This window comes from Microcebus murinus, chromosome 10, assembly GCF_040939455.1.
Source record: "Microcebus murinus isolate Inina chromosome 10, M.murinus_Inina_mat1.0, whole genome shotgun sequence".
Taxonomy (NCBI): Eukaryota; Metazoa; Chordata; class Mammalia; order Primates; family Cheirogaleidae; genus Microcebus; species Microcebus murinus.
The window spans coordinates 45,306,264-45,326,332 of record NC_134113.1 but is presented as its reverse complement, the minus strand read 5'-3'; the positions used below and the strand labels follow the sequence as shown (position 1 = coordinate 45,326,332).

At 42.6% G+C, this 20,069-nt stretch overlaps 1 protein-coding gene across 1 annotated transcript in view; it reads left to right on the top strand.

Annotated features, from left to right (window-relative positions):
* The window catches only part of MYRFL (myelin regulatory factor like), a 113,876-nt gene that overhangs the window by 51,999 nt on the left and 41,808 nt on the right, over nucleotides 1-20,069 (top strand). The window contains exons 10-14 of the mRNA XM_012788736.2: nucleotides 2,377-2,572; nucleotides 4,890-4,966; nucleotides 6,302-6,412; nucleotides 8,331-8,421; nucleotides 14,794-14,994. Coding sequence (XP_012644190.2) covers nucleotides 2,377-2,572; nucleotides 4,890-4,966; nucleotides 6,302-6,412; nucleotides 8,331-8,421; nucleotides 14,794-14,994 — 676 coding nt within the window. The remainder of the gene's footprint in view (nucleotides 1-2,376; nucleotides 2,573-4,889; nucleotides 4,967-6,301; nucleotides 6,413-8,330; nucleotides 8,422-14,793; nucleotides 14,995-20,069) is intronic.

Sequence of the window (20,069 nt, the reverse complement as noted above, 5' to 3'; positions counted from 1 at the left end):
ATTTAATATATTTTATTTGTAATATTTTTTTATTTCAGCATATTACAGGGGTACAAATGTTTAGGTTACATATATTGCCTTCGCCCCACCCAAGTCAGAGCTTCAAACATGTCCTCCCCCCAGGTGGTGCTCACTGTACCCCACCCATTAGGTGTGAATATATCCTCTCATTCCCACTCCCACCTGCCCAAAACCTGATGAATGTTACTACTATATGTGCACATATGTGTTGATCAGTTAATATCAATTTGATGGTGAGTACATGTGGTGCTTTTTTTCCCATTCTTGTGATACTTCACTTAGAATAGACTCTAGCTCTATTCAGGATAATACAAGAGGTGCTAGATCACTATTGTTTTTTGTGACTGAGTAGAACACCATGGTATACATATACCACATTTTATTACTCCACTATGTATTGATGGGCACTTGGGTTGTTTCCACATCTTTGCAATTGTGAATTGTGATGCTATAAACATTTACGTGCAGATGTCTTTTTTATAGAATGTCTTTTATTCCTTTGAGGAGATACCCAGTAATATGATTACTGGATCAAATGGTAGTTCTATTTGTAGCCCTTTGAGGTATCTCCATATTACTTTCCACAGAAGTTGTACTAGTTTGCAGTCCCACCAGCAGCATATGATGTGGACAGATAGGATATCTGTCCGCATCCATGCCAACCTTTATTGTTTTGGGACTTTTTGATAAAGGCCATTCTCACTAGAGTTAAATGATATCTCATTGTGGGTTTGATTTGCACTTCCCTGATGATTAGAGATGTTGAGCATTTTTCCATGTGTGTTTTGGCCATTAATCTGTATTCTTTTGAAAAGTTTGTGTTCATGTCCTTTGCCCACTTTTTAATGGGGTTGTGTCTCTCTTGGCAGCCATGGGTTGGGGAGAGGAAGGGAAGAACGAAGCAATATGTCACCCACTCATCAGCTTGGGTCTGAGGGTCGGGAGGTGAGGGAGCTGGGAGCCTGGTGCCCTGTCTGCAAGAGGCTCACACCTCAGGTGGCAGCCATCTCTGGGCTGGTGTCGGCAGGTCTCTCCAGCAGCTTGGAGCCCACCAACAGTATGAGAAGCCAGGACAGGGGAATTTAACCACTCCACTTACTCTTGTTGCTGGTCCCCAAGCCTCTCAGGATTTAGACCCTGCCTTTCTCCTTCCAGTTCTGTTCCATACCTCTTCCCATGGAGTCTCCTGTTGGTTCAGGCAACCTTCCTTCCAACCCTCATCCAATCTATGTTTGTCTGCCTGTTTGTCTCCCTCACTTTTGTCTAAAATCTTTCCTTTTTGCAAAGACACTCTGGCTGGAGGTGTTTCTCATCTGCCATCTTGCCTCCGACTGTATTGACATTTTAAAAGTATTTCATTAAACAGATTACAGGTTGGATTTTGCTTATCTGCAATGTTTGGGACCAGAAGTATTTCTGATTTTGGATTTTTTTAGATTTTGGAAATATTTGCATTATACTTACCAGTTAAGCATTTTTAATTCAATAATCCAAAATCTGAAATGGTCCAATAAGCATTTCCTTTGAGCGTCATGTTGGCACTCAAAAAGGTCTTGGAGTATTTGGAGCATTTCAGATTTTCAGATTATCAGATTAGGGATGTTCAACCTTTATACACAAAGCATTACTACTGAAAATAGCAAGGATAAAACAAATAAAGCAAAAAGTCTGATTAGCCACCCCACAACTATCCCATTCTTTTCTGCAGAAGTAACCACTCTAGTAGGTTTTCAGTTCTATTACCTAATCGGGAGAATAAAAAGTAAATTACCAGACTCTAGTGAAAACAGGTTTCCAATTGGTAGTATGACTGGTTCTGGCTAATTGGGTTTAAAAGCTGTTCCTAGTAATTATGACCACTCTGCTTTTTCACAAGACCACCAATAGGCTGAATATTCAGTCATCTGAATGATTATTTGAGTATGGTGTTGCTGATGAAATTTAGAGACTTTTTTTTTTAAAGAAGAAAAGAGATTAATTTTATCCTAGATATTTCACAAGTCTGCAACATGTGACTGTTCAACTGTTAGCCTACATCTTTCTATTGTGTTGTGGAGTCAAGTTAAAAGTCTAGAAAGCACCAGGGGAAAGGCAGTTTGAGGAAACAGTGCTTCCATTTGGCAAGAATTATACCTCTTCCTCGTGAGAAGAGAAAAAGCTGGGAGACAGCCAGCTGTGCTTTGAAATATTGTTTTCATTACCTTATTAAAAATTCAAGAAATCAGCTGATTAAATATAGAACAAGCACTTTTCACAATACATTTTCTTGAAATGTTTATACAATTAATATTGTTAATGAAAGGAAATGTGTAGAAAATATTTGTAAAACCGGTTTCCTGGTGTCTCTTTTCACAGACCTGATGTGGGCTACAGAGTTGTAACAGACAAGGGATTTAACTTTTCACTAGCAGATGAAGCTTTTGTTTGTCAAAAGAAGAACCATTTTCAGATAACCATCCACGTCCAAGTTTGGGGAAGTCCAAAATTTGTTAAAACCCAAATGGGTGTAAAGCCAATAGAAATGTTTTACTTGAAAGCTTTTGGAATTAAGGTATGTCTTTTATTTAGTTCAGTTTACTTCAGTCAACATTATTAAGTGTTCCAGTTGTCTATTGTTTCATAACAAACCATCCCCAAACTTAGTGACTTAAAATAATAACAGTCCTTTATTCGGGTCACAAATCTGTAACATGGTCAGGGCTTGGCTAGGAAAATGCATCTCTGTTCAGCAGTCAACAGCTGGGGCAGCTCAACTGGGCCATTTCCAAGATGGCTCACTCACATGCCTGTCAAGTTTGGGCCAGCTGGCCGCTGGAGCTTAAATGTGGCTAGCTGGGAGGTCTTAGCTTTCTTCCCTGTGGACTTCTCTATGGGATAGCTTGTGCTTCCTCAGACGATGGTGGATGGGTTCTGAGAGTGAGTGTTCCAAGACACAGGAAGTAGAAGTCGCCACTTCCTTGAGCCTGGGCTCAGAAAATGGCACGGCATGGTTTCAAACTATGGTTTTGTAGTCTTCAGTATACAAATCTTGCACTTCTTTTACAAAACTTATTCTTAATTATTTTATTTTTATTGATGCTGGTGCATTTTCACCAGCAGTAGACTGATAGTTTTTACCAGATTCTCAAAAAAGTCTCTGACTTAAAAAAAAAAATACAAGGAAGCCCTAATTTAGTTTAAAAGAGGGGAGACCGAAGCCCAGTAACATCACACAATTCATCCAAGATAGTAAATGATGGGCCTAGATTTAGAACACAGCTTGTATGACTTCTGAGCAGTCAAAAAGTATATATTGAAGTGTTGCCTTGTCTCCAGTTCCCTCGGGGAGGGGCATTCATTTTCTGCATATTTTATTCTGGTGGCTAACCTGGGGTTAGGCACGGAGTCTCCTAAAATATGGCTTGGCTACTGCACACATCAGTTGCTCTTGCTCCAAACTGAGCTCTTAAACCAAACCAAACCAAATCAAAAATAAATACAAACAACAATTTTTTTTTTGATTATGGAAGTAATATGAGTTCATTGTGAAAATTTTGGACCAATAGAAATTTATGAAGAAGAGATAAAATTCATTCATCTTTGGGATCCACCATGTGATAGCCTAATTTTTCTGTTATTAAAATTAATCTCACATTGCTAATATTATATTGTGAAAATAACATTACATGATATTAAGAACTCCATAAAATATTTAAAAAGATGATATAGTTTTCCATTGTAAGATTGTATCATATGAATTCCTTTATTATTAGAAGTTTTGTTTATTTCTAACTTTTTTTCTTTTGAGACAGAGTCTCACTCTGTTGCCCTGGCTAGAGTGCCATGGTGTCAGCCTAGCTCACAGCAACCTCAAACTCCTGGGCTCAAGGGATCCTCCTGACTCAGCATCCTGAGTAGCTGGGGCTACAGGCATGAGCCACCATGCCGGGCTAATTTTTTCTATATATTTTTAGTTGTCCAGTTAATTTCTTTCTATTTTTAGTAGAGACAGATTCTTGCTCTTGCTCAGGCTGGTCTTGAACTCCTGTCCTTGAGCGATCCTCCCGCCTTGGCTTCTTAGAGTGCTAGGATTACAGGCGTGAGCCACAGTGCCCGGCCTATTTCTAACTCTTTATTGTTAATAAAACTACAGTGAACATTCATCTTTACATGAGGATAAATTCCCAAAAGGGAATTTACACATTAAAGAGGTGAACATTATTAAAATTTTTAATATAGGCTGCCCAATTGCTTTCCAAAAAGATGGTTACACTGTGAACACCCACAGGCTGTCTATTGTAGGGCTGGTCTCACATGACCTTGCCACTATTCTCAGAACAAGAAGAAGAGTATGTAGCTGGTGCTGAATAAATATCACTTTATATATTCTATTTATTTGTATTCTATATCATATGTATTTCTTCATATTAGAATGTAAGCTCCTCATAGGCAGGGAGTTCTATTAATTTTGTTCACTTCTTATCTCTAATGCCTAGAATAGTGCCTTGTACATAGTAGATGCTCAATAAATGAATGACTGTATGCATGTGTCCTATGAGCTGCTTTGCTCCTGTGTTTCGCTCTTGATGTTTTAATCATCTATTAGCCTACTCTGTATTCATCGCTTACTTGAAATATTCTGTTGTCTTGTGTTTTCATCATTTAATTTCACATGTATTTATTTATTTCCTCACCAACAGTAAACTGCTTTAAGGTAGGGACCATTGTCTTATATATCTTTTCAGTAACTTGCCCCTCCTGCTCAGTGCCTAGTGTGGAGAACTAGCCTTAGAATTTTTTTTAAGTATTTGAATATTCTTTACTAATTAATATTTTTATAAATAATTAATTTATTAAGTAATTCATTTACTTTTTGTTGTTCCATACAGGTAGAAGCCACCAATCAAATAATTGCCATTGAACAGTCACAAGCAGATAGGAGCAAAAGAGTTTTCAATCCTGTGAGGTAAGAATTTCTTTTCTGAATTCCTTCATGAATGTTTTGGGAAGACCTATCACCTAATTTATTTTGCCTATTTAAAATGAAATCCACTGTAGAATCTATTATAAATTAGTGGACTGGTTGTGGTGGCTCATGTCTGTAGTCCCATCACTTTGAAAGGCTGAAGTGGGAGGATTGCTTAAGGCCAGGAGTTTGAGACCAGCTTGGACATGATGAGTGAGACCTCATCTCTACAAAAAAATTATAAAACAGATTAGTAATAATATGTTAATATTATGAACGTATGTTTATCAACAAAAATAAATCTGGCAAAATGCATTGAAATCATTATAAAAAATTATTTATAAAAAGATCCATTCAAAAAAATCATTATTTTTATAATCACTTATTCCTAACAATTTTACTAACATCTTTACTAACAATTTTGGTGCCTTGAGATAGATTATGGCTAGATCTTCCTTCTAATTTTTCATTTAAATCAGCATGATGCCGATTGAATTAATTTCAAGGTCTGGATCCATGCTGTGCTTACAATTCATTTTTTTTCTTATATTTTAAGATACATTGATAGATGGCTGAGTGGGTTCCAAGACAGAGAGCACATACAACTGGTAGTAGCCAAAGCAATATGGCAGTCCACAGCCAGAGTCCTGTCTGTAGAATGACTCGAAGTAAAATTTCCTTTTTGACTGATTTGGCTGGTATGGAGGAGAGACATCTCAGAATTTTGACCCCGAGTCAATCCCACGTGGGCTGAGAAGAAGATGGTCCCACAGCCTGGACAGAGCATAAGCCCTTTGTACAAACACAGCGCTAAACTCGCCTGGTGCATCCAGTTCTCCCTTGCCTGGGCAGGCTGTGTGTGGCCCTCCTTTGGGGGAAGCTGTCTCTCACTGCTAGGCTAGACGGCAAATATGTGACTGAGGTGCAATTCACAAGGAACCTAGAGAAGTGCTTCAGTCAGGAGGCGAGTGCTGCCACAGCAGCGGCGGCATGCATGGAATGTCTCTTCTCCCCTCAGTGGTGGAAAAAGAACTCAAATGCGGTGGTGTAAGGAGCATAGGGCCCTTCTGAGTCAGAAACCCCAGGCTCTCGCCTCTGTTAACAGAGCATTTCTCAGTCACACCATTTGTGTTGTTCCATGGCCTTGCCTGGCACCTATTCCTGACCTTGCTGTGGATAGGTGATTAATAATCTGTGCCTGGAATAAGCTCTCCTCCGCAGTGTGATGCAGACTGGGGCCGAGACATACCTGAGAGGCTGAGATTGGATTTGATGTGACCAGAGACTCCGTGTTCTCTCACAGTCGTCTCTTGGTATTTCTGCTGTTTGTTTTAGAATCAACCTGTTGGCCGACCAGGTCACCAAAGTAACACTGGGACGATTACATTTCAGTGAAACCACGGCAAATAACATGAGAAAGAAAGGAAAACCAAATCCTGACCAGAGGTACTGGCTTTCCTGTGTACACCGCAGCGTGGCTGGGGACCTTACCTGACCAGGGTGTGCCCTCCTGGGGCGTCTCCAATCCTCCTGGCACTACCAGCTGGCACACTGGGCCTCCCTACGCCACTTTCCTCTCTTCTCTGGCTCCCCCAGTTCACGAGCGTATGTCCTTTACCTGTAGACGTCTTTCCTCTCCCGTCCTCACGCCCTGCCATGCCCACTCCCCTGGCCAGTCCTAACTGCGCCTGCCTCGACACCCTCCATTGTTCTCGCAGTGGTCTCCGATAATTTTGGCACCAGGGCCTGATTTTATAGAAGACAACTTTTTTATGGACTGGGGAGGGGTGGGGTGTTGTGGGTGTTGGGGATGGGGGGTGGTGCAGAGTTCAGAGTTCAGGTGATGATGTAAGGCCTGTTTTTTAACAGGCCACGGCCTGGTTCTGGGCTGTGGCTGGGGGGGGATTGGGGACTACAGCTCTAGAGTGACCACGTGTTTATGTCTCATTGCCATCCAAGACTTGAGGATTGACTGCATTTCTCAGAACTGTGTGCTATGATAGTTGCTCATATAATGTTTTGAGTCCTGAAGCTCTGCTACAACCTTTTTGATTAAAAAACAAACAGACCCCCCCAAAAAAAAACAAAACAAAACAAAACAAAAAAACCTTGCCTTTCTGATTTAGACCTGTGATTCTCAAAGTGTGGTCCCGGGACTAGCAGAGACAGCAACATCTGGATGCTTGTTAGAAATGCAAGTTCTTGGGCCTCATCAAAGACCTACTGGATCAAACACTCTGGAGATGGGGCTCAGCAATTTGTATTTTAACAAGCCTTCCAGATGATTCTGTTGCATGCTCGAGTTTGAGAACAACTGGCTTTAGAACATAGGTTTTGGAGTTGGACAAAATTGAGTTTGAATATTTGATAGTGACATTTACTAGCTGGGTGACCTTAGGCACAGAACTTACCCTCTCTGAGATGCATTTTCCTGTCCTGTAAAATAGAGGCAATAACATAGCCTACTCTAATAGGGTTGTTTTGAGGATCTAAATAAAATAATGTAGGTGCACTGCTTAGTCCAATACATGACACATTTTGAGCTCTCAATGGTAGCTAATATTAATAATGATACCAAGTATTACTGATTTCCTTTAGATGCAGAGGAGAACTCTTATTCTCTAGGAGTTGGACAATCTACAGTGTTACAGAGGAAAGTTGGTGAAGTTTTTTCATGCAGTTCTTGGGGCAGAAGCTTCTTGGAAAGGAATAGTTTTTATTTTGACTTTCAAGCAATGGTCTCATCTTAAAATGATCTCATCCGTGGTACATATGAAGAAGCAATTCAAATCATAGTGATGAAAATTGGCTTGGGAGTAATTGGAGGGGAGGTTCAGGCAAGAGTCAAGACCTGAGGGTTTTGAAGGCTCAGAATACACAGTGAGAGCAGGTTGGGGTGGGAAGGATCCAGCGTGGGGGCAAACCCTGCTGGGTCCGCCTCCATTAAGGCCTAGGTCATGTAGCTTGGGTGGCTCTGAACAAAGGGACCTCTAAGGCGGCTTCCTGTTGTTTGTGATGTCCCTCCACAATGTAGCTCGAAGTCTGTGCTGAGCCCAGGCCCCCAGTGTGCTGTCTCCCCAGGGAGGGGCCGCTTTCCTGTTGCTTTGGGGCCTGCAGAACAGCTCACAGACACCTCCAACTGTGCAAAGGGCCAACACAGGACAACAGCAAGTGAATCAGCTGCTCTCTTGTTTCACTGGGGGGGCGGGCGCACAACTTAGAGCAGAAGGGAAAAGGCAATCTTTAAATAAGGAAACTCATCTAGCTAAATTCACTGTCGATTAACTGTTGGGTGGTATTTGATTGCTCAAATGATTTCTCCATTCCCTGATGTGTTGGCATTGGTCTGCTATCTCTGAATTAGATACTTCATGTTGGTGGTTGGACTGTATGCTGCTAACCAAGACCAGTTCTATCTGTTGTCTGCCCACATCTCTGAAAGGATCATTGTAAGGGTAAGCCCAGTTCTCTGACTTTTCTGGATCCCACATGCTTTTTTCTCCCTCGTAGGTAGAATTTGAATTTTCAATGGCATGCTTGAAATATGCTATTTTGATGATGATGATGATGATAGTAATAACAGAAACTATTATTTTCGTTTTTACATAGTAGTTCTCAACCAGGGACAATTTTGTCTCCCAGGAGTCATCTGGCAATGTCTGGAAACATTTTTGGTTGTCACAACTGACATCTAGTGGGTAAAGACCAGGGGTGCTGCTCAACACCTTATAACGTGCAGGACAACCCCCATGACAAAGAATTACACCTCCCCAAATTACACCTCCCCTAAATGGTGCTGAGGTTGAGAAATACTCTATGTTCTAGGCACTGAGCTAAATAATTTACACATGACATCATTTTGCATTGTCGTACGTTTACATTATATTCTTTGTACCCAGAGGAACCGAAGCTTCAGAGGCTAAGTAACTCATCCATGATCACATGGTTTGTAAATGATAGAGCCTGGAAAATAACCTGGTTCTCTCTGACCCCAGAGCCCACAGGGTGGGAAAGTGGTAGGAGGCATTCCATGCCTCAGAGTGACTGGTGACACCCAGGTTTCTGGGCCACTGCCTACCATATAGCAACGGCTCAGCGCGTTTTGCTGAATGAATGATGGGTCACAGCTGTGGAGGGAAGTCTTGGCAGCCACAGAAGCATAAAGCTGTTGGCAGCTGCAGCCGCAGCTGTGTGAGGCCAGGCTGGCGGCCTCTGAGAATGCCGGGGGCATGAGGTAACAGGTAACCACAGGCCTGGCGGCCGTGGGAAGGGCTGTTTGTCATGGGTCTTTGAGATGACACAGGGAGGACATGCAAACTCCAGCAGGGACCATCATTCGCTATGGGCACGCCCACGTATGTGGCTGTTACCCTGAGGCTCTGGGGAGAAGATCTGCCCATTTGGGGAAGTGGAGTCTCTCCTTGTCTGCCTCGAGCCGTTCTGAAACAAAAGGTCCTCTGTAAATTCTCATAGTCAATTAAAAATAATAAGCCACCTATTAGTGGAAATCCTGTGACTATGTCTCAAAGTTTTAATGGGGCTGAAGTAATGATAGCAATGAGGTAAAACACTTACGTGTTCAGCTATCTCAGGGTGAAGGCCGGGCATGCGTGTCCCAGGCTGCATTTCTGTGGAGCAAGGCATAACCTACGGTGAGGGAAGGTCCCCTGGGGCAGAGGCAGGCGGGGCCCTGTCCTTTGGTCACAGGCCAATCGCAGAGGTGCCTGTCCAGCCCTCAGCAGGGGTCAGGGCCATCTTTGACATCTCACCTGATGTGCTCTGGGATTGCCTAGCTGCATAACAAATCTGATTTAAAGTCAAGTCTGGAAACCTAGGTTGCTTATTATTTTTTATTTTTTCTTAGGATGGAATAAAGACAGCTAATGCCATTCTTTTCAGAGTTAGCATAGACTAGCTGTCATGACGGTGCGACGGTGCTGTCCTGAGTCGTGTAACTTATGCTTGAGTCAGACAGTCTGCTAGTCACCTGCAGACTTTGAATAATTTACCTAGCGACAAGGTTTCTCCATTTGCTGCTGGCAGCTCCTGCAAAGCCAAACACGGCTGCTGTGCAGGCCCACACAGCAGCAGTACAAGAGGGAGGGAGCCCCGCTCCCTAGCACGCTGTTAACTCTCTGTTAATGGGCACTGCCTCGAATCCAGAGCACAGTGATAATTGGCTCATAATGATGACTCTGGGAAGCTGAAAGTTGTTGCAATTCATTTTCAGTATGAATACCAAAAAGATTGAATTTTACTAAGCATACTTTGGGTGTCATGTTATTCACTACATTTTTATTTAAAAAAATGATTGTATTCCAGATTCGATAGCTTTCTCCTAGCCATAATTTTTGATTAAAGAGAATACCCTATCCTATAAGTGTGCTGGGTAACCCAAAGGTTACTCTAACAGCAATGAGAAGAAGAGTAATGATATTAACACAAACCCTTCATCCTCCCAACTGCAAATGTCTTATTGGTATTATTTTATTAGCACCACGCTCTAACCAACTGAGCTAACCGGCCAGTTGGTATTATTTTATTCTAACCCCAAACGCAGAAGTTAAAATGAATGCAGAATTTTCAGTCTGTTTCATTGTTTCATGTTTAAACCAGCCAAGAGAAAAATTGAATTTAAGAGATAGTGTTATTCTTTGAATCAGTGAGTTTTTGAAATGTCCACAGAATACATTTCCTGCCCCCAAGATTGTAGAGGGGCCTACACAGGTACATGCATATGGGCGGGGCAGAGGGCAGACCAGCCTACGTGCTACAAAAGAGCCAGATGTGGCCTCTTAGGCCATGGTCTGGTTCTTAGCTCCAGAATGAAGGATGGGGGAAAGAATTTGACAGTAAGGCATTATAAGCCCTGACCACATTAAATGGAGAATTGCAAACTTCATTTGAGCAAATCCAGAGTCATTTCGTGGTCTAAGAACCATTCCTCCAAATGTCAGAGATTAACGTTTTGCTATTAGATAAGGGTGATTGTACGAGGGTTAGACCTAGATGAGTTTCTGGCCTCCAGGAGGGGCCCAGGACACCAAGCCTGTCAGAATTCTCCTGGGGGAGGGAATGGCAGGCAGGGCCCAGTATTTGTTTATCTGGGTTGTCAATCGAAACAGCTTTAGAAGTTTATTATGATCCTGTAGTATAAATTGACCAATTTAAAGGAAATTAAAGTTTACTCCAAGGAACAGATTTATTTTCCAGGTCTTTGTTTCTGGGAGCATTCCCCAGTGGAGTTCCTTCAGATTCCCCCTTGTTAATGGTTGGGCTTTACTTTAGCTCCACTTTCCTCCTAAAACATTTAATTACACCTGGCTTGCAGTGCTATGTTGAAAGCAGGAAGGATGATTACTTTTGTCTGCCTTTCAAAGACACTCTAGGGTGTCCTCATTTTGAAAACTAGTAAATTATTCCAGTTTCTCTTCCAGAAGAATAGAAATGGGCATGTCCCTAAGGAATCCTCCTTTACTGCTCTGCAAATCCCACGGCCATGAGGTGGGAAACCAGCACTTGGGGTGGGGAAGACTACATAATGGTGCAGTTGCAAGGGTGGCAAGGGGCGAGGGTAGGACAGAGCCACCCCAAGCACCATCTCCGTTTTCACTGGCTCTTGCTCACTTCTTACCACAAACCTACCTTCCTTCTCCCCCAGCGTACATGTGCATGCACGCACGCGTACACACACACACACACACACACACACACACACACACACACACACACACACCTTTCTTCTGGAGATCAGATGAATTTTTATTTACCCAAAGGAGTCAGTTTGTGGAGTAACGTCTGTTTCACTTTGTAGCTGGGACTCATCAGAGCTTTCTGTCAGCTGTGGAAGGGGTAACTCATGACCAGGAGTACATGGCATCAAAAGTAGTCCTCAAACTGTATTATGAATAAGAATTTCCCAGAGAGTTTATGAAAACACAGACACCTGGGTCCCATCCTGAGCTTTTGATTCACTAGGTCAGGGATGCCTGAGAGTATGTATGCATTTCTTGCAAGCTTCCAGGAGATGCCGATGCCGCTGGGCTGCAGACCACACGTGGAGTTGCACCAGGAGAGAGCATTTCTACTCCCATTTTCTGTAGCCCTTTAAAAGGTGTGCAAATTGGTTTCTTAAGAGCTATCTCTTAAGAGCTTGATTTCTTAAGAGCTTCCTCCCGTCAAGCCCCCTATTAGCTCTTTGATGGCTGCTTTTGAATCCCAAACAATAGCAAAACAAAGAAATTCCAACTTTTCATTCCAAACTTAAACAAACTGGGCCTCAAATTACTAGAGTTCTTGTTTCCTATTTCAAGTGCCTGCAGGGGGCGCCATTTCCATGGTGTTTTTTTGCCTGGAAACTGCAACTGTGCAGGTGTGTTGCTGAAGAGAGCAGATTAAGTGTAAATTAAACAGTGGCTGCTGGGGCCCAGCCGAGTGTGTTGAGAATGAATTTGGGACTATTCATCCTCATTTTGTGCAAACTGTTCACACACACATGATTTTAATTAATCACACAGTAACTCTGTGAGATGCATCAAGAAGACATGATTTTTTTTATTCTTCAGAGGAGGACAGTGGTACAGAAAGATTAAGCGACTGCCCCAAGGTCACATAGCCAGTTTGTGTTATAACAGACTGGAAGGCTCGGGTCTGCCCTAAATATATGAGGCTATGAGACAAATAATACAATTATTTTAGAAATTTTAATTAATTTTGGTGTTTGATGTCCATCAACCATTATTGGGCTACATGTGAATACAAACTCATAATTCCAGAAAGAGGTAGTATATACTAGCTTGCTTTGACATACGAAGATTTTGGATTCCAGAGAAGGGAAATGAGTTCACAGATCTTACAACACTTCCTGTTACCGATGAGGACCTCTTCCTAGGGCTATATCTCGAGAACGTTGTAGATCTGTGGCCCTTTCCAAAATGATTTGAACGTATTTTAGGGATGTGAGTTTTCATCTGAAGAAAACCAATTGAGAATGTTGCAATTGTTCCAAAAAAATTGAATCTACTTATATCTGCTTTTCCAGTACCAAGTTACCACCATGGTAATAATTATCCCAAATCTCATTAAGAAAAAAATCCATCACTGTCTTATTTTTATTTTCTTGAAGTGGCTCATTATGTTCAGAATAGAGCAAAATACATCACCATTTTATATGGAATACCTTTGGATTTAGTTGATTGCTTGCTATAAAAGGATTTGAGTCAAAGCCAATTTGCGATTCACAACCAAGGGGGCTCTTGGGACTTGCAGGAAAGCTCTTTGTTCAAATGAATTCACACAAAATAATGTTCAAAGTTGTTACTTTATATTCCGTTCCCCTCCACTCTCCCACCCTGGTACTCTCTATTCTTTCACTTTCTTTTCCGTCAAGTGTCAATGGTTGAGTCTTCCAAGTAGCTCAGGGTTCAGACAGGTGGGAGTGAAACTGGAAGTTGAAGATACCTAAAAGTTCCTTAACTGAACCCAAACTAAGAAATAAACTTTGTGGGTTTTTTAAAATTATTTTTTAAAATTGGTAACAGGTGCATATGGCAAAGCACTCAATACCAAGAGAGTATGAGTGGAAAGTGAATTTCCCTCCCACCCAGTTCCTACATCGCCAGTCTCCATCCTTGAGGAAACTGTTATTACTGTTTCCTGAGGAGTCTTCAGAGATCATCTGTGTGTATTCTGGTTGCTGTGCTTGCAGTGGCTCACTCACCACCACAAAGGCAAAAAGTGAAGTTGTTACATTAGTGCTGACTTTTTAGATGGTCAGGGTCCCAACTGTTTGTCTAAGTTGTGACAACCTGCCTTAAACACACAAAAATCATATTTAGAAAAATCTCATAATTTTAAAAACAAATTAATTTTGTTGTGAGGATTTTGAAAGATTTAGAGATCTCTACTTAAAGATATTTGAAAATATATTCAGTGGCTGCAAGGAAGCAAGCTGGAGAAAAGATAATACGGTGGAAAAATCCTTGGCAAAGGATTTTGTTTAAGAGTAAAATCTCTAGAACCTTGTCTAATTCAATAGTTTCAGTTGTATTTTTTTTTTAAAGACTGCCAGGTCTACTTTTAGGCAACACCATAAAACAGGCAAAGTTAGAATTATTATTTAATAATCAAAGGAAGTATAATTCTAGCTCCAGAACTTAGTAGCTTTTTGGCCCTTGGTAATTTATTTATCCTTTTGGAGTGTCAGTATCAATAAAATGAGGACAATAGTACATAGAATTGCAGGATCAATTAGCAGACAACAAATACAGCTGTTATTGTTCTTCCTTCAGTCCCATCTGTGGTTAGGGAATAGTTGAGGTGTATTAAATATATTTATATTACCACTTGCTTATCAATTATGTATGATATAAATATAAAAGTGTTTTGAAACTTTAAATGGGTCAGCTAAATGCAAGGTATGTTTATTTATCTGAGCTTTAATAAACTTGTACTATTTTCTGATGTAGATTCTGATTTTAAATCATTTTTGTTATGATCCCTGAAAATAATTTTTAGTGTTTTTCTTCTTCATTATCCACCTAGTATAACTGATCACAGTCTCAATTCCAGATAGATGCGATAGAGATTAGGTGTTTCAAACCACGGCATACAGAGTCCCTGCCAGTGGGGGCTGAGTGGTTGGGGGTGCCTTCCCGGCTCTCTGGGGCCCCAGAGTTATTTGGCTGTGTCAGAATGTCCCATCCAATGTAGGAGTCTCATGTGAAAGACTTAGAGAACATTCTGTTTTCCTTTGCTCTGAAAACTAACATGATCATCTCTTCCTGATACTGTAATTTTAATTGTTATATATTTCTGTGTTTTTCCAGGCCTCTAACCCTGGGCAATTTGAAAATGACAGTGATGCATTATGGCAGCGAGGACAAGTTCCAGAATCTGTTGTCTGTCATGGTCGAGTGGGAATAAACACAGATGCACCGGACGAAGCCCTGGTTGTCTGTGGCAACATGAAAGTGATGGGGACAGTCATGCATCCCTCTGACAGCCGGGCAAAGCACAATATCCAGGAGGTGAGCCCGGGGGCAGGCCTGGGCCCCTCCTCTGACACCTCAGTCAGGGGTGCTGGGCGCTCTTGGCCTCTGACACACCTTGCACCGGGCATCTGTCACCTGTTGGTGTGAGACGAACACACTGCTTCAAAATGATGGCTGGGCCGTTGTGCATCTCTGCTGAAGTTGTAAAGCAGTTCCTGCCCGAGGGAATGGGTTTACCTGGCAGGAGCAGTGTGCAGTGACAGCGTGTCATTGGCTTCCCAAGCAGCAAGCCTCAGAGTTATTTTCCACAGGCCATTGCCCTTCCTTCCATGCTCTTTGTCAACTGCCAGAGCTCGCCTTTTTCTTTCCACCTCCCTGCTCATCTTCTGAGCACTGTCTCGGTTCAGTTCCTGATCATATTTCTCTTGGACATCTCCAGCCTCTTCCTCCCAGAGTCGCTGGCACCAGCCCTGCCAGCCCCTGTCTTCCTCTGCTTCCTCTCGCTCTGAGGAGCAGTTGAGAAGCTCCTTCTTCTCGTCTGTACATGGTCAATTTCATCGCCCCCAGGCCCCAGGGGAAGACCGTGGCCCTCTGTGGAGAGACAGTCAGCTGGTGGAAATCAGAAATCAGGCCTAGATATGAAGAGACTGACTGCTGCTCCGCTCTGGGCTCTCCACAACAATGTGACCCCGGATAAAATGCTCTATCTTGCCTTGCCGAACTCAGTGTCTTCTTCTGTAAGATGGAAGTGACACCTGACTGCCTGACACCCTTGAGTCTTTTTTATTTTTTAACCAGTTGAGACAGTAAGTACTGGATCATCCTGGAAAGTTACAACTGCTGTGTAGACCAAAGGGATTAGGATTAAAATTTGAATTCATTAGCCAGGACACTCTTGGTTCCAACTCTTCCACAGTGTAATTCTGTTTCCCTTTTATTGCTGCTGCCACTTCCTCCCCATCTCACTCATACTACTTCTAAGCATTTTTTGAGGCTGCGGCAGAATTGTGTTTTTAAACCTCATTTCCCCTCCTTTTCTTATTCCTTTTTAGCTAATAGGAGATCTCATCTGTTACTCATTGGCTCTTCTTCCAGACTGCATTCCTTTCCCAGTGCAAATCTGCGCTGGTTTTTCTAAACCAGCCAAGGAATGTCCTCTTTTGCCGAGAGGATTCCAAAGGATGGCTGTAATTGTAGACTTTTATGCTGATTGTGAAGCTGCAGTTCCTGTTAGAGGAGCTGTGACCTACTGGCCAAATGGGAACTCAGAGCTAGAGTGTTCTCATATACATTTCCAGATATTGGTCCTAGATAGCATGCCTTTGAACTTCAGAGAGAGAGAAACAGTCTGCATTCAGATCACATCAACTCAAATTTATCTTTGAAATTGGCTATACAGTTCCCCACCAAGTCTTGTTAAAAAGTAAATGGAGCCTGGGCGCGGTGGCTCACGCCTGTAATCCTAGCACTCTGGGAGACCGAGGTGGGAGGATCGCTCGAGGTCAGGAGTTCAAGACCAGCCTGAGCAAGAGCGAGACCCTGTCTCTACTAAAAATTAAAAAGAAATTAGCTAGACAACTGGAAATATATAAAAATATTAGCCAGGCATGGTGGCACATGCCTGTAGTTCCAGCTACTTGGGAGGCTGAGGCAGAAGAATGGCTTGAGCTCAGGAGTTTGAGGTTGCTGTGAGCAAGGCTGATGCCATGGCACTCTAGCCCAGGCAACAGAGTGAGACTCTGTCTCAAAAAAAAAAAAAAAAAAGTAAATGAAATAGAAGAGGAGGGGAAAATCCTCTACAACCCTTCCTGCTACCACCACGCATATCACGGAACTCCATTTACCAAAAGTCTTCAGATATTGCTCTTTTGTTTGAAGAAAACATATTGCATTAAATAACAAGTTTCTTTAGAACTTCTCAGATCTTTTCTAGGAAGCCTTCTCTATATAAATGAAATGTCAACTCAATCTAAGCTTTAAATATGAAACTTCTGTATCCTCTTCTTGCTCACAGCAGTGTGATGGAATAAAGAGAATCCCACTCTGTGGGTAGAAGGCTAGAAGTTTAGTCCTGACTCTGGCAACCACCAGCCCAAGAACTGTGGCCCAGAGATGTTCTATGCCTCTGTTTTGTTGTCTGTGAACAGGGGATGCATATATCATTTTACCCATGTTAAGGGATTTTTCAAAGTTCATATATGTGAAGCAATTTTTAGCTGTACAAGGCTCAGCAAATGAGTATTGTTTTTTACTTGTACATAATGAAAATTGTATGTAATAAATTTATTAAATTATTTCATATTACTATATTTGTTCTTAATAGGTCTATTCACTTTTTTTTTTTTGAGACTGGATCTTGCTCTGTTGCCTGGCCTGGAGTGCAGTGGCTTGATCATAGTTCATTGCAGCCTCAAACACCTGGGCTGAATTGATCCTCTTGCCTTAGCTTCCAGAGTAGCTGGGACTACAGGCATGAGCCACTGTACCCAGCTAATTTTTAATTTTTTTTTTTTTTTTTTTTTTTGTAGTACTGGGATCTCACTATGTTGCCCAAGCTGGTCTTGAACTCCTGGTCTTAAGTGACTCTCCCACTTTGGCCTCCCAGAGCACTGGGGTCACAGGCATGAGTCCAGCATGGTCTATCTGTATTTATGAAACATATATTCCTAGAAATCTTGTCTGTCCCATTCCCCATTCATTACAGAGATGAAAGAGATGATGGCGATATTGATGATGGTGCTGATGGATGTGTGAACTTCATCTTCACTCTGCCCTGACTCAGTTTTTCCAACTTTTAAAAACAGAGCCAGTCTTCCAAATACTCTTGGAATCTTACCCTTGTTTGATTTGATTGCATGCACAGAACTGGAGGCAATTTCTCATTCTTTAAGGATGCATGCTACCCGAAGCTGGCTTCTGGGCAAGCTGTTGCAAAATGCAGTGGCCAAATATGTTGCCTAATCCTATAATCAAGGAAAGTGAATATAGGTTGCTGCCTTGCCCTGCCTGTGTGTCTCCTTGCTCAAGGCAACACAGGTTGCTTTGTGGCTGCTAAGCACATAAGTGTCTGCTGAGTCCCGGTAAAGGAGATCTTGGTGCTCACAGGGATACAGATCCAAGACATAGAGAAGATAACACAGATACCATTGAAACCTGTGCAACTGAGACACTGTACATATGAGGTCGGCCCAAGTGAGGAGCAGCTCAACTTGCCCAGACAGCAGCATTGCATCTACTCATGCGACTGTAGACTGGAGAAGGAAATGCAGCTCTGATGGTGGGCACTGAGCAAAATTAGGATGGAAAGAGCATGCTGAAACCCCAAGGCACAGGAAGAATGTCAATGTCAATGCAAAAAAAAAAACCAAGAGGAAGTTGAGAGTTGAATGCATTAGTCAAATTCTATGAAGGCTGAAAAAGGCAGCAAGAGACTTAAAAATAAAAGCCAGGAAGGAAATCAGTTAAGATGAAATGCTCAAAGGTGGTTTTGTTTTTCTCTTAACTGCACCAGCCATGTGTTAGTTGAAGACAAAAGTGGACATGTGACGAACTAGAGAAAGTCAAACATGCAAAGTCTCCCTCAGGGCCGTGAACTGAATGCAGAAGTTGCTCAGCTCAGGGTGAGCAGCTGTCACTCGGGCTGCTCCTGACGCCTGACTGAGGTGGGGCTGTGGCCACAACCCGGTGACTGACGGATAGTGAGACTGCTTTCTCTGAACCAACTGAGTCCCATGGACTGGAAGGTGTTCTCTGTGATGCAATTCTTTTTTTTTTTTTTTGAGACAGAGTCTCGCTTGTTGCCCAGGCTATAGTGAGTGCCGTGGCGTCAGCCTAGCTCACAGCAACCTCAAACTCCTGGGCTCAAGTAATCCTTCTGCCTCAGCCTCCCAAGTAGCTGGGACTACAGGCATGTGCCACCATGCCCGGCTAATTTTTATATATATATATTAGTTGGCCAATTAATTTCTTTCTATTTATAGTAGAGACGGGGTCTCGCTCTTGCTCAGGCTGGTTTCGAACTCCTGACCTTGAGCAATCCGCCCGCCTCGGCCTCCCAGAGTGCTAGGATTACAGGCGTGAGCCACCGCGCCCGGCCTGTGATGCAATTCTTGAGTTAATGATATAGAAACCTTGAGCGTGAGGCAGCATGAAGGTGATGGCCGTTTGCATTCAGAGTCAAAACTTTCCAAAACTGCCAGTGAGCAAAGTCAAATCAGACAGTCAAATTCGGTTTCTAGCTTCTTACTCCACAGACGTTGATGAGCGAGGTGTGGCAGGTAAGTGCTGGTCTGTGCAGGGTTGCTGAGGAGGATTCAAAGAAGACCCAGCCCTTGCCTCAAAGGTTTTCCCTAGGCCAAGTGTACACATAGGGAACATGCAAACAGACTGTTGACATTTAGCTTTGGGAAGTCTAAAAGCCAACATTAGGATTCGGAACAGTATTTTCTTTGAGGAACATTTTTTTTCTCACTCTGTTGCCTGGGCTAGAGTGCTGTGGTGTCAGTCTCGCTCACAGCAACCTCAAACTCCTGGCTCAAGCAATCCTCTTGCCTCAGCCTCCTGAGTAGCTGGGACTACAGGGATGTGCCACCATGCCTGGCTAATTTTTTCTATGTATTTTTAGTTGTCCAGCTAATTTCTTTCTATTTTTAGTAGAGATGGGGTCTCACTCTTGCTCAGGCTGGTTTCGAACTCCTGACCTCAAAACGATCCTCCCACCTCGGCCTCCCAGAGTGCTAGGATTACACTAGGACTAGCCCAAGGAACATTGTTATATAAAGTGTTTAGGTTTCCAAGTTAACCTTCAATATTTTCTTTGGCCAAAAATCTTCTAAAGGACAATGATAATAATACTAGAGAAACGAATTGCTATGCTTAGTGACACGTCTTTGACAAAATGCCTTTAAGTGTCCAACTTAGAAACCAGGGTCCGTTTTCCCTCTTTGTAGCCTGGACAGCCAGGGCGAGGGCACACCCTCCTCTGCTTTCTATCTGCAGCAAAGGAACCGACGCTGCCTCTACTTTGTTCTCCAGTGGGAGCTCACACAGGCTGGGCAGGAGCTCAGGGGAAGATGGGAAGTGGGTGCAGGACTGCCAGGGGCCTGGGGGTG